At 43.6% G+C, this 13,795-nt stretch overlaps 1 protein-coding gene across 2 annotated transcripts in view; it reads left to right on the top strand.

Moving 5' to 3' along the window:
• trpc1 (transient receptor potential cation channel, subfamily C, member 1) overlaps positions 1 to 13,795 on the top strand; it is a 79,115-nt gene that overhangs the window by 23,000 nt on the left and 42,320 nt on the right. For both annotated transcript variants that reach the window (XM_085989879.1, XM_085989880.1), the window contains exons 5-7: positions 2,938 to 3,069; positions 6,449 to 6,644; positions 7,365 to 7,698. In XM_085989879.1, coding sequence (XP_085846005.1) covers positions 2,938 to 3,069; positions 6,449 to 6,644; positions 7,365 to 7,698 — 662 coding nt within the window. The remainder of the gene's footprint in view (positions 1 to 2,937; positions 3,070 to 6,448; positions 6,645 to 7,364; positions 7,699 to 13,795) is intronic.

Here is a 13,795-nt window from a genome sequence, read left to right as displayed (position 1 = left end):
TTTACCAGGTACAAACTGTTTTCCACAAGGTTCCCGTTGCTCGGGGATCACGCCAGGTAAGTATGTCTGGTTCTGAACAACCTTCCATTTCTTTGAATAGGTGACAGCTGCAAAAGTGGTTTAAAACCAGCCATTTCACAGCTGGTCAGTTTCCAATCTTAGAAGCTGGAGCATTAATGATTTGGGACCCACGTTTGAGCTTTATGCACTTTTGAAGTGTTTGGAGTAATCTCTCTATCCACTGTCACCTCCTTGGAACAACCTGTCTCAACATTGACAGGTTACTTCTGTCATCTCAACCTCAGCTGCCATCTATTCCATCAGCATCGGTGCCCTTGAAAAAATCTCACCTTGGTCCTCAGAATCCCACCAAGATCAGCCCCAACACCAGCATCACCAGGCACACCAGCAGCACCAACATCTACACCAACCTTCTCTGCAATCAACTGATGCTGCACAGGACACAGGGCATCATCACCCATGCACATTGCTGCCCGGGACACCAGCGATGGCCTCACCATGTCCAGATTTGCTTCACTTAACACTGTACACCCTGGCTGTTACATGATGCACCACCCCACACCAGCACCATAAAGCATCCCTACAATGTCCAAGCCAGTCCTTTCACACTCATCACCATTGGGTGGGTGGAGGGGAACGTTATGTCTCACCATTCACTGCAACTCACTAAGACACTTTCAAAGGTGCACACAAATCTGTCCAAGAAGGCAAAGTGGTGACAATAAAGATTTCAATGTTTGACAACACATTAGCAGAAAGTTTATATGAACATTGACTAAAAAATCCAAGTGCCTACCCTTGTGTGTTGTTGGTTGGTATGATTGGACTAGGATGAGGGTGAGTGTGAGGGGTGGCTAGTGAGATGAGGAAATGATAATGTAGATAGAGAGGGATGGGTGGAGGTGCAAGGTAAGTTGGTGTGAGTAAGGATGTGCAGGAGTAGAGTAGGGAAGACAGAGTGATGGGCATGTGATGAGTGGCTCAGGAGGATGAGGTTGAGTGTGGCTTTGCAGTAACGTTTCGTGATCTACTGAGATCATTGAAAGGTTTGCGCCACTGCAGCCAGGTCCTCCTGACTACATCCCTGCTTGTGTCCTCCTGTGCAGTGTGCAACCAGGCTGCGTTGGTGTCCTGGGGAGGTCACTACCGCCCATTGGAAGGGAAGAGAACCTCCCTGAGTGCAGTCGTGCACCTTTGTGCAGTGTTTGTCAGTGTTTGCAGCACCTCAATGCTGCAGAACACTGACAGCATAACTGTCTAGATGAATGTGGACATGGCCCCTTTAAGGAAACCGGCTGATGATGGTCATCCAATGACGTCATCAGACCTGCTTCCTTTTAATTGGCCGGGAACCTTGAAAGGTGGGCTTAACAAGGTCAACCAGGGCAAAATCACTTGGAGGAGGCGGGATGAAGACTGGCATGGAGTTTGAGGCTGCTTTATAATCGGGCCACACCAGACTTGCCATGGCTGGCGAAATCGCAGCCATGAGTTCTGACTAATTTTGGACTAAGCTAAAAGATGACATGGTATCTCTAAATCATCATAGCCATACAATTTTTTTTACGCAGCTAGCTGTTATGATCAGGAATGCACTGCCTGAAAGGGTGGGGGAACAGATTCAATAATAACTTTCAAAAGGTAATTGAATATGTACTTGAAAAAGAAATAACTGGCAGCGCCATGGGGAAGGAGCAGGCAATTCACTAAGACTTCTCCAACAGCACCTCACAAACCCACGACCTCCACCACCTAGAAGGACTAGGACAGCAGGTGCATGGGAAAACCATTACCTCCAAGTTCCACACCATCCCAACACGCAGATATATCGTCATTCCTTCATCGTCACTGGGTCAAAATCCTGGAACATCCTACCTAACAGCACCGTGGGAGTACCTTCACCACACGGACTCAAGCGGTTCAAGTGGCAGTCTCGCCATCACCTTTTCAAGGGCAACTAGGGATGGGCAATACATGCTGGCTTTGCCAGGGATGCCCACATCCTGAGAATTAATATTTTTTAAAAGTGGGATTAATTGGATAGCTCTTTTCAAGAGCCGGCACAGGCACGATGGGCTGGATGGCCTCCTACTGTGATGTAAGATTCTACATAGACAAATACAGTTCACCTCTCCTGAAGGCCATCATTGAAGCCACATAAAAAATGTAATGTAGAAAGGGTTTTTAATATTGTTTCTTTATAGAGTGAGTGCTATAAATAATAAGTGGGAGAGGAAAATGGGTGGTTTCTCTCTTGCTCCTCAGTTATGCCACATTTTGGGAACTGAATTGCTCTGAAATCAGATGAAATGCAATATAAAATATACAGTGTAACCACTGGAAATTCTTCCTGAATTTGGGAGAAATTATAAAAAGTACACCAGGACAAGCTGCTGCCTTCTGTTAGATATGCTCAGCATTTACTTCCTATATATTCTAGGTACGACACCTCGAGTGCATTGTGCGATGACCCATATGATGTTATTACATATGATGTACATACAATGATGTAGCAACAATCTACAGTGTGTGGCTCAGTATAAACAGCCAGAATTTCTAAAATTCATTTTCACAGGGAAAGCAAAAAGAAGCTATTGAGACAGATTGGATCTGTTCAGAATCAGACCACTTGTATTTGGAAATCGGGAAAATAGAGTTCCTATATTTAGTCAAGTGTATCATTCACTTTGTTAACAATTTGACTGTTCTGCCAAGTGTCAAATTAAAAATTAACTTATTTGATAATTACGTATCAATGTTTGCAAAATATCAGTGACATTGCCTCTCACAAAGTATATTTCACAATTCCAAAGTCTCAGGATGTTGTAAATAGCAGAGTATGTTCAAAATTGGAATAACATTTAGGTTAAAACAGTGTGCTGAACTGTGTGAAGGACAGACATTTCTTTTTTGCAGGTTTCGCCTTGACATCTATCGCTGCCTGTCTAGCCCATCGCTGATCATGCTCACCGAGGAGGATCCTATCCTAAGGGCCTTTGAACTCAGTGTAGATCTGAAGGAACTGAGTCTCGTGGAGGTGGAATTTAGGTACAAATGTGCGAGAGATGCATCACAATATAGTCAAGAGCAATTCACGTAAGATGCAAAATTAAGAATTCAACACGGGGAAGTTATGCACCTTGTCAACAAATGTACAATGAACACCGGGCTATTGTGTGGGACTCATTTTTAAGTTGACGCAATTTACCCCCCCCCCCCCCCCCCCCCCGTGTCCCCCAACCACTATGTTTATTGTGATTTATTAAGTCATGGCTTCATTTTCACCTCCTACTCCTATATATCTGCCTCTTGTCCTGTATTCTGCCCAGATCTCTCAACGAGCCAATCAAGGAAGCAGACCACGAACAAATGAAGAAAATTAGAAATACTCACATTGTTGATTCAGAGCATTTCAGTGGTAGTACTCCTGTCCTGGAGCAAGGCACGAGATCTTTCATTTAGTCCCCCCACCCTCCATGCTCTTGCAGTAGTAGTACGGCAGAGAGTGCAATGGCTCGACAATCAAGCTATGACCTGTTGTACCATGAAAACAGCGCCTCTTCAAACATTTATAGTTTACTTATATATAATTTCTTCCTGTCTTGATTTTACATAATTTTTACTATTTTTCTGTTTCAGTGGTTTTCTCATATTTGGTTTATCTTATTGATTGTGGTTCTTCCGCCCTCTTTATGTTTCTCCCTTGTTCTTTAATGTTCCCTTCAGACCAACTGTCCAATAGGCATACACGCTTTTATTCTTGCTGCATTTTTTAATCCAGCTCCTGTGGCTCCACTCTCTGTTCCGTGACCTACTTGCTGAGGTCACTTGCTTCACTGCTATCCCCCCTCCATCGCCAACAATAAGAGGTCAATAACCAGGGGGCATAGATTTAAAGTAATTGGTAGAAGGATTAGAGGGGAGTTGAGGAGAACTTTTTTCACCCAGAGGGTGGTGAGGGTCTGGAATTCACTGGCTGAAAGGGTGGTAGAGGCAGAGTTATCACATTTAAAAAGTACAGGAAAAGTTCTGATATCCGGCACCGACGGGACTGGCGTGTTGCCGATCTATCAAAAGTGCCGGACATGCGAAGTCAACTTTGAAGCATACGGAGATGAAAATCTCCGTATTTGACAACAAACACTGTTGCTCGGCAACAGCTCGTAAACACTCGGCCCGTACCTTGAAGTGTCTCTGAAGCTGTTGCGAAGCTCCAACGACGCTTTCCAGAGCCTGCCTGTTAACGGAATGCTAGGAGAAGAAAAAAAAAACTAACTAAAACGGCTGCTGATTTCTGCCGTTAGAGCAAAGTTTCCGGCCATACAACCTCCGGATAAACCAAAGTTTCCTGTACTTGGATGTGCACTTGAAGTGCCGTAACCTACAGGGCTAGGGACCAAGAGCTGGGAAGTTGGATGAGGCTGGATAGCTTTTTTTCGGCCGGCACAGACATGATGGGTCGAAATGGCCTCCTGCGCTGTAAATTTCTATGATTCTTTGATTGTATGAACCAAGAGTGAAAGACCACTATTAGGAGTTGCCCCAATGTGCTGAAGCATGAATGAAGAGGTCCTGTTGAATATTGTGAACCTTAATGTTAAAAGAATCTTTTCAATTGTGCTGGGGAAATCTATGACTTGCTTGTCGCTGCCAGCACAGTTCAGTTTCTCCAAATCTCCCAGGAAACACCTGCTCCTTGTTGCAGTTGTGTTTGGCAGTGCTCTGTTGGTATTTCACCAATGTTTCGCTCTCATTCCATGTCACACTAGCTAGTCCGCTCCCACACTGAGCTCACTGTCTCCTAAGTGACCGTATCATAGTACAGCAACTCATTTATAACGGGGCATGCAATCTTCTTCCACATTAGTCTTTTTTTTTAGAAAAATAGAATATTTCAAATCAGTCAAACAAAATTCATGATGGAACTGAGGTTTACAGAAAAATAAACCACCAGTGAGGCAGACCTTTGTAACTCCTATTACGTGCATTGGGGTAGAAATTTATCTTGGCCTGTAGTGCAACACGGGCGGTATTGCACCGCCCACCTGGTATATAACCCGCCTGATACTCAGTAGAACTAATTATCGGGCGGAGTGTATAACGGGCGTCTAATACGATACCGCCAATTTTGCACAACCATCCAAGACCAATTTCTACCCGTTGATGTCTTTCGGTGAGGATTTTTTGGTAAACTTGTGTATCCTCTTTATCAATTGCATGGCTGGGGCCACTGACCTGTGAGCTCATGAAGAATAATCAGACTTGTGGAATACAATTTACATAATAAAATGGAATTTGAATTATTGAGTCACAGTGGTCCTGCTCATTCAACATGTGTGGCTCAACATTACAGAAAGTATATCGAAAAGAAAGAATTTGTATTTTATAAAACACTTTTCACGTCCTCCTGATGTCCCAACGTGTTCACAGCCTATGAAGTGCTTTTGATGTGTAGTCACTACAGCAGCCGTACGAACAGCAATGAGATACATGACCAGATAATCTGCTTTTTAATGGTGTTGGTTGAGGGCTATAACAGCGGAACAGCTGCCCTGCTTTTCCTCGAGTAGTGTCGCAATTTTACGTCCATCTGAGAAGGCAGACGTGGCATTGGTATAAAGGTCTCATCCGAAGAATGGCACCTCCAACAATGCAGCACTGCCTCAGTACTGCACTGAAGTGCCAGCCAACGGTTATGTGCTCGCGCCTCTGGAGTGGGGCTTGAACGCACGACATTCTCATTCAGAGATTAGAGTGCTCCCACCGAGCCGAGGCTGGCTCCCAAACGAAGCACCAGTTGCCTGTCCGGCTGGATGTAAAATTTCCCATGGCATTATTTGAAGAAGAGCTGGCCGTTCTCCTGGAATTTTGGCAAGCATTCCTCCCTCAACCAACACCATCAAAATCAGCTCATCTCATCATTCAGTCATTTGCTGTTTGTGGGGCCTTGCTGTGCCAAAAATTGGCTGCTGCATTTATCTTCAAAACAACAAGTCAGTGCACTTCATAAGTAATCCTTTGGATAAAGGGCTTTGGGATGTCCTGAGGATGTGAAAAGCACTATATAAATGCAAGTGCTCCTTCTGACACTTTCCATAGAAGCATAGTACAGCACAGAAGGAGGCCCATCGAGTCTGCGCCGGCTCTATCGAAGAGCAATCCAGTTTCCCACTCCCCCGCTCTTTCCCCATATCCCTGCAATTTTTTCTCCTTCAAGTATTTATCCAATTCCCTATTGAAAGCTACTATTGAATCTGTATCCACCACCCTATCGTGCATTGCATTCCAAATCCTAACCACTTGTTGTATAAAAACGTTTTTCCTCATGTTCTTTTGCCAATCACCTTCAGTGATTTTGATGTCTCTTCCAGTACTAATGTAACAGAAATATGTTTAACTAAAACAAGTTGTCTGTAAACATTTTCAGGAATGACTATGAGGAACTAGCACAGCAGTGCAAGACCTTTGCAAAAGATCTCCTAGCACAGGCCCGGAATTCCCGTGAATTGGAGGTTATCCTAAATCACACGTCTAGTGATGAACCGATTGATAAGAGAGGATTGCTTGAGGAGAGGATGAACCTAAGTCGACTTAAACTGGCAATTAAGTACAACCAAAAGGAGGTACATATTCTTACTAAATCTGTGCAGCAATTATCCTATTCTATTATGTTGGGTATAAATAACAGTAAATATAAGCAATATATACCAATTTTAAAAAATGGGCAGAATTGCTCAACAAGGTTCAGTGCAAGGGAGCATTTACCAGCGACCTCCATGCCTGACCCTGCTGAAGGCCAGGGGTCCGGGGGGAGGTCACCTTATTATAATATTGCCAGTAGGCATCTGAGTCACTATAGTTGCATCTTGGGCGCCCACCAATAAAAGGAGGGGTGGAAAAGGGAGGCCAGCAACGCAGAATAACTTTTTTTTTAGGCCCCTTCAGCCCCCTTGTAAAGTTTTGTGTACAGGACACTTGGTGAGAATGGGACCAGGGCCGAGAACGTCCCAACGTGGGAATTCTCAACCCCCCCCCACCAGCCCCACCCCCTCTAACATAACGGGCCGTGGATGGAGGCTCCACCCCAAACAGGGCCCACCGGATACTTGTAGCTGAGGCTGGGACCCAGCATTTCTGGGACCTGACCAATTTCCCACCCTTTCTGCTGCACTCCCGGGAAACATACTGTATAATATAGATCATGTGTACCAGTAAATGAATGCATGCTAAGAGGTAATAGCCAGTAAACATAATGTACAAGAGAGGAAGCCAATATACTGTATGGTGTAGGAATGTAAACCTATAGTTGACTACTGTCTTCCACTTTTCTATATATCCTGCAGTTTGTGGCTCAATCCAATTGCCAGCAGTTTCTGAACACAGTCTGGTTCGGGCAGATGGCAGGCTATAGGCGGAAGCACACCTGTAAGAAGATTCTGACTGTTCTGTCAGTTGCCACCCTGTGGCCAGTGTTGTCCCTTTGTTACCTACTGGCACCAAAGTCTCGAGTAGGAAGAGTCATTCACACTCCGTTCATGAAATTCATCATTCACACTGCGTCATATTTCACTTTTCTCCTGTTGCTGAACTTATACTCACTGGTGTACAATGAAGACAAAAACACGATGGGCCCAGCACTAGAAATGATCGACTACCTCCTGATTATATGGATAATTGGTAAATCAAGTTATAATAAGAGAGAGATCTCGATCTCGATCTCTACCCTCTACCTAACTATACACTAGATGGCTGACAGTGAGTCCAGCTGTAACTCAGTTGAACAGCTCTGGTGATGTTTTAAACTAAGGACAGAGTAATGCTACACATACTAGTTTGAGACTGACGGAAGGCAGTAGACCTGAATTGCACTATTTGTTCTTTGTCACCCACTGGGAAGTCAAAATGGAGTTTCACACAAGTGCGATTACACTTCCTTGAATTGGCCTCATAATTGACAGTCACAGTTCAATTTTCTGACTTCACTTCCAAGTTACACACAGAGTTTGCATCGATGCACGGTTGAAACTGCTTTGCATCAGTACAAACTGTATACTATAACTGTGTAGGGGAGAGAAACTGGAGCATTGTAAGAACGCCAACAGAATCCAGGACTGGATTACAACCTTAAACTCACTGACAGCTGTTTAGTTTTGGTGGCTTTTCATATTTAAAGATTGTTTTGTACTGTATTGTCTTATGAACGTATAGTTTGCATTCTGAGGTTGGTGAGAAGACTACACTAGTAACTTTCAAAAGGGAAAAGGATAGATACTTGGAAAGGAAACAAAAATGCAGAGCTATGGGGAAAGAGCTGGGGGAGTGGGACTGATTGGATTGGCTTTCAAAGAGTCAGCACAAGCATGATGGGCCAAATGGCCTCCTTCTGTGCTGTATGATCGCACAGAAAGCTGATATTGATACAGGAGCTATAACATTATGAAATTTACCTCAGCAGTGGACCATTGATAAGCTATTATCTAATGTGTACAGAAATGTTATAATTCTAAAAAGCAGAGTGTACTATTAGATAACCAATATGTGAGGGCCAGCAATGAGTGTGCACTGTTATTTACTACTGGTCTATGTTGGAGTTGCTCATGGTGCATTGGAGGTTAGGTTGTTGCAGGGTTGAGTGGTGCTCAGGCGGGGGAGGTGCACTTGGCCGCAGAAAGGATTTACAAAAACATTTCTGAGAGGTATACTTGGAGAGAGTGAAGTGTCTTTTGCTTGGTTCCTGGAAAATAACACACTACTGTTTTTCTTACCCAGTGCAGAGAGATAAATAACTACATTAGTTCCACTCATACTGCAGTTACACACATAAATACATTTATAATGTGTCATGGGCACCATAATGGCACTTCCATCTTTTAGTATGAAATTGAACATTTGATCTTATTTCTGGCTATTCTGCGTTGTAGTTTTGTAGCTCTTCCATTATGTTTTTTGTATACAGCATCTCTTTCTTTCACGCTCTCGCATGTATTTTCCTAAGAATCCAAAAGTTACAAGCTTACTTAATCTATATTTATCAGACTTGTATAAACTAAAGCAGACTTTTCAGGTTACAGCCCCCAGTTTATACCAACAATGTTTCTTTAAATTTTAAACATAGCTTTTAATGTTAATATATTGCCTCTGTTTCCTTCATGGTTAGAGAAAAGAACAAAGAATTTGCATTTATATAGTGGCTTATCATATGCTCATGACATCCCAATGCACTTTACAACCAATAGATCACTTTGAAAGTGCAGTCACCATTGTTGTGTAGGCAAAAGGACAGCCAACTGGCACGCAGCAAGGTGCCACGGACAGCAATGAGATGAATGACCAGTTAATATGTTTCACTGGCGTTGGTTGAAGGGTCAGTGTTGACCAAGCAGGGTAAATCATAAGAACATAAGAACATAAGAAATAGGAGCAGGAGTAGGCCAATCGGCCCCTCGAGCCTGCTCCACCATTCAATAAGATCATGGCTGATCTGATCCTAACCTCAAATCTTCTATCACTCTGCATCCACCCGAACCCATGTGATCTCCCGGGAGAGGCGAAAAACCAGATAAAGACCCAATGGCCAATTTGGGAGAAAAAAATCTGGGAAATTCCTCTCCGACCCATCTAGGCGATCGAAATTCTTCCAGGAGATCACTCTGTCCCTATATTTTCTACAGTACTTACCTTCTGTAAAGGCGATCTCCACCCCAGCCAGGAACAGGAATAAAACCATCTCCTGAAATCTAACAGAATTAGAACACAGTAGGAGCAGAACAAGGCTACACGGCCCCTGGGCCCGCTCCACTACCCACAGGGCCATGACCATTCCGAACCCAGACTCATGTCCAATTTCCTGCCCGCTCCCCGAAACCCTTTATTCCCTTTACTTCTAGGAAACTATCTATTTCTGTTTTAAATTTATTTAATGATGTAGCTTCCACAGCTTTCTGGGGCAGCAAATTCCACAAACCTACCACCCTCTGAGTGAAGAAGTTTCTCCTCATCTCAGTTTTGAAAGAGCAGCCCCTTATTTTAAGATTATGCCCCCTAGTTCTAGTTTCACCCATCATTGGGAACATCCTCACCGCATCCACCCGATCAAGCCCCTTCACAATCTTATATGTTTCAATAAGATCGCCTCTCATTCTTCTGAACTCCAATGAGTAGAGTCCCAATCTACTCAGCCTCTCCTCATATGACCACCCCCTCATCCCCGGGATTAACCGAGTGAACCTTCTTTGTACTGACTCGAGAGCAAGTATGTCTTTTCTTAAGTATGGACACCAAAACTGTATGCAGTATTCCAGGTGCGGCCTCACCAATACCTTGTACAACTGCAGCAATACCTCCCTGTTTTTATATTCCAACCCCCTAGCAATAAAAGCCAACATTCCATTGGCCTTCTTGATCACTTGCTGCACCTGCATACTAACTTTTTGAGTTTCGTGCACCAGGACCCCCAGATCCCTTTGTACTACAGTACTTTCCAGTTTCTTGCCATTAAGATAATAACTTGCTCTATGATTTTTCCTGCCAAAGTGCATAACCTCACACTTTCCAGTATTGTATTCCATCTGCCAAATCTCTGCCCACTTACTTAGCCTGTCTATGTCCCTTTGCAGGTTTTTTATGTCCTCCTCACTCACTACTTTCCGTCCCATCTTTGTATCATCTGCAAACTTTGATATGTTACACTCGGTCCCCTCCTCCAAATCGTTAATGTAGATTGTAAAGAGTTGGGGACCCAGCACTGACCCCTGCGGAACACCACTAGTTACTGGTTGCCAATCTGAGAACGAACCATTTATCCCAACTCTCTGCTTTCTGTTAGAGAGCCAATCCTCCACCCATGCCAGAATATTACCCCCAATCCCGTGATTTTTTATCTTGAGCAATAATCTTTTGTGTGGCACCTTGTCAAATGCCTTTTGGAAGTCTAAATACACTACGTCCACTGGTTCCCCTTTATCCACCCTGTATGTTACTTCCTCAAAAAACTCAAGCAAATTTGTTAAACATGACTTCCCCTTCATGAAACCATGCTGAGTTTCCCCTATTAAATTATGTTTATCCAAATGTCCCGTTACTGTCTCCTTAATAATGGACTCTAACATTTTACCAACCACAGATGTTAGGCTAACAGGTCTATAGTTTCCAGCCTTCTGCCTACTACCCTTTTTAAATAATGGTGTTACATTAGCAGTTTTCCAATCTGCCGGGACCTTTGCTGAGTCCAGTGAGTTTTGGAAAATTATTACCAATGCATCCACAATCCCTACCGCTACTTCCCTCAAGACCCTGGGATGCAAGCCATCAGGTCCAGGGGATTTATCCGCCTTGAGTCCCATTATTTTACCAAGTACCACTTCCTTAGTGAGTTTAATTGTATTTAGTTCCTCCCCCCCTAGAGCCCCCTGTTTGTCCAGTGTTGGGATATTCTTAGTGTCCTCTACTGTAAAGACTGATACAAAATAATTGTTCAGTGTTTTTGCCATCTCCATGTTTCCCACCATTAATTTCCCAGTCTCATCCTCTAAGGGACCAACATTTACTTTAGCCACCCTTTTTCTTTTTATATAACTATAGAAACTTTTACTGTCTGTTTTTATATTTTTTGCTAATTTACTTTCATAATCTATCTTCCCTTTCTTAATCAATCTTTTTGTTATTTTTTGCTGTCTTTTAAAGACTTCCCAATCTTCCATCCTCCCACTAGATTTGGCTACCTTATATGCCCTTGTTTTTAGTCGGATACTATCCTTAATTACTTTACTTAGCCACGGATGGCTATCTTTTCTTTTACACCCTTTTTTCCTCAGTGGAATATATTTTTCTTGGAAGTTGTAAAATAACTCCTTAAATGTACACCACTGGTCATGTACCGTCTTACCCTTTAATCTATTTTCCCAGTCCACTCTAATTAATTCCGCTCTCATACCTTCATAGTCTCCTTTATTCAAGCTCAGCACGCTTGTTTGAGATCCAACCTTCTCACCCTCTAAATCACTGCTCTCCTTCGACAGTGCATCACGGGTTCGTTTACGTCCATCTAAACGGGCAGATGGGGCCTGAGTTTAACATCTCATCTGACAGATGGCACTTGTGGGGAAGTTCAAAACTAGGGGTCATAAATATAATAGTCACTAATAAATGGCATAAGGAATTCAGGAAAAACGTCTTTACCCAGAGAGTGGTTAGAATGTGGAACTTGCTTTCACAAGGAGTAGTTGAGAGGAATAGCGTAGATGCATTTAAGGAGAAGCTGGATAAGTGCATGATGGAGAAAGGAATAGAAGGATATGCTGATGGGGTAGATGAAGTAGGGTGGAAGGAGGCTTGTGTGGAGCATAAACACTGGCATAGACCAGTTGGGCCGAATGGCCTGTTTCTGTGCTGTAAATTCTATGTAATCTCCAACAATGCAGCACTCCCTCAGTACTGCACTGAAATAGCAACCCAGATTATGTGGTAAAGTCCTGAAGTGGGACTGCAACCCATAATCTTCTGATTCAGAGGTGAGTAAAACCACCGAACCAAACTGACGCTTGTAAAAGTACAAATACAATGTTTTAAGCAAAAATAATTCAAATTACAATTCCTTTCAAAAGTTTCCACTGATTTCACTGGAAATAGATAGCACGAGAGATGTATAACGGGAAGATTGATCCGATAGCGCTCGTTTTACACTACCACCCAAAGTCAAATTTGCCTTCAGTGAGTTTTGCCTTTCTTCCTGCTGTTCAATTTTAGTATTCAATTGTGAATCCCATGTAAAAGGGAACTGGATAAATAGTAGAAAATAAAACATTTAGGGGGAAAAATTCAGTATCGCCCCATTTGGGGCGCCATTATCGGCCGTGCGCAAAGTTTAGCGCCTGGCGCTAATTATCGCCTCCAACAGCAAACTTGGCTTTTATCGCCCCTGGAGGTGATTGGAGCGCTAAATCAGGCGCTTCACACCTGTCTTAAGGCGCAAAGGCCGAGGAGCGAGGCGCTACCTCAGAGCGCTGGCGAAGCAAGGAAGGGCAAATCAAAATAAAACTGCAAAGTACTGCTCAGTACTCAAAACTCCTTCACACAGCGTTGAATCTCTCCAGAAGTCTCTCTCTCTCTCTCTCTCTCAGAATGAGTGGTGCAAAAATGTCATCGACAAAAAAAGGCAGGAAGCGGTCGCCTTTAAATAGGGATCCCCTAGTCCCTTTCTGACAGCATAACGCTCCCCTCAACCTGTCGTTGCTAGCGGCAGGCGGTAAGGCAGGGGGCGCCACTCAATATCCGGTTCGGGGCGCTAACAGGGCGTTGCGCACTCGACTGACGTCACAATCTGCCGGCGCAGGAGATCGTGGCAGTAGTGTTTAGCGCCGCCGCAAAATGTCTAGTTAATTTCACGAGCGGCGCAAACATCGCCGCGCCTGGGCGCTAGTTGCTTTGCGCCCCATTAGCATTAGCGCCCTCTTAAGGCGCTAATGGGAGGCGCAGCAACTGAATTTTTCCCCCTTAAACTGGTGTGGGGAAAGGGCAGGGGGACGGAGCTACATGGAAGCTCTTTCAGGCTTGACTGTAAAATTTTGATGATTCTAAGATGAATAGTAGTTGGTTTTGCTTAAGAAGCTTCAATGCTTTGAATCATACACTATTCATAAATTAATTTTAATATCAAGATAACTTTTTAATGCAACTGTCTTGTCTTGTGTTACTAAAAAGGTTAATTTAGATTAGCACACGTTTCAGAAATGGAATTGCAGGATCTGCCTAACTGGGGCTCCAAGCTCTTAACATT

This window comes from Somniosus microcephalus, chromosome 6 (genome assembly GCF_052327205.1).
Source record: "Somniosus microcephalus isolate GS21.2 chromosome 6, FLI_Smic_1.0, whole genome shotgun sequence".
Taxonomy (NCBI): domain Eukaryota; kingdom Metazoa; phylum Chordata; class Chondrichthyes; order Squaliformes; family Somniosidae; genus Somniosus; species Somniosus microcephalus.
This window is presented reverse-complemented; position numbering and strand designations above follow the sequence as displayed.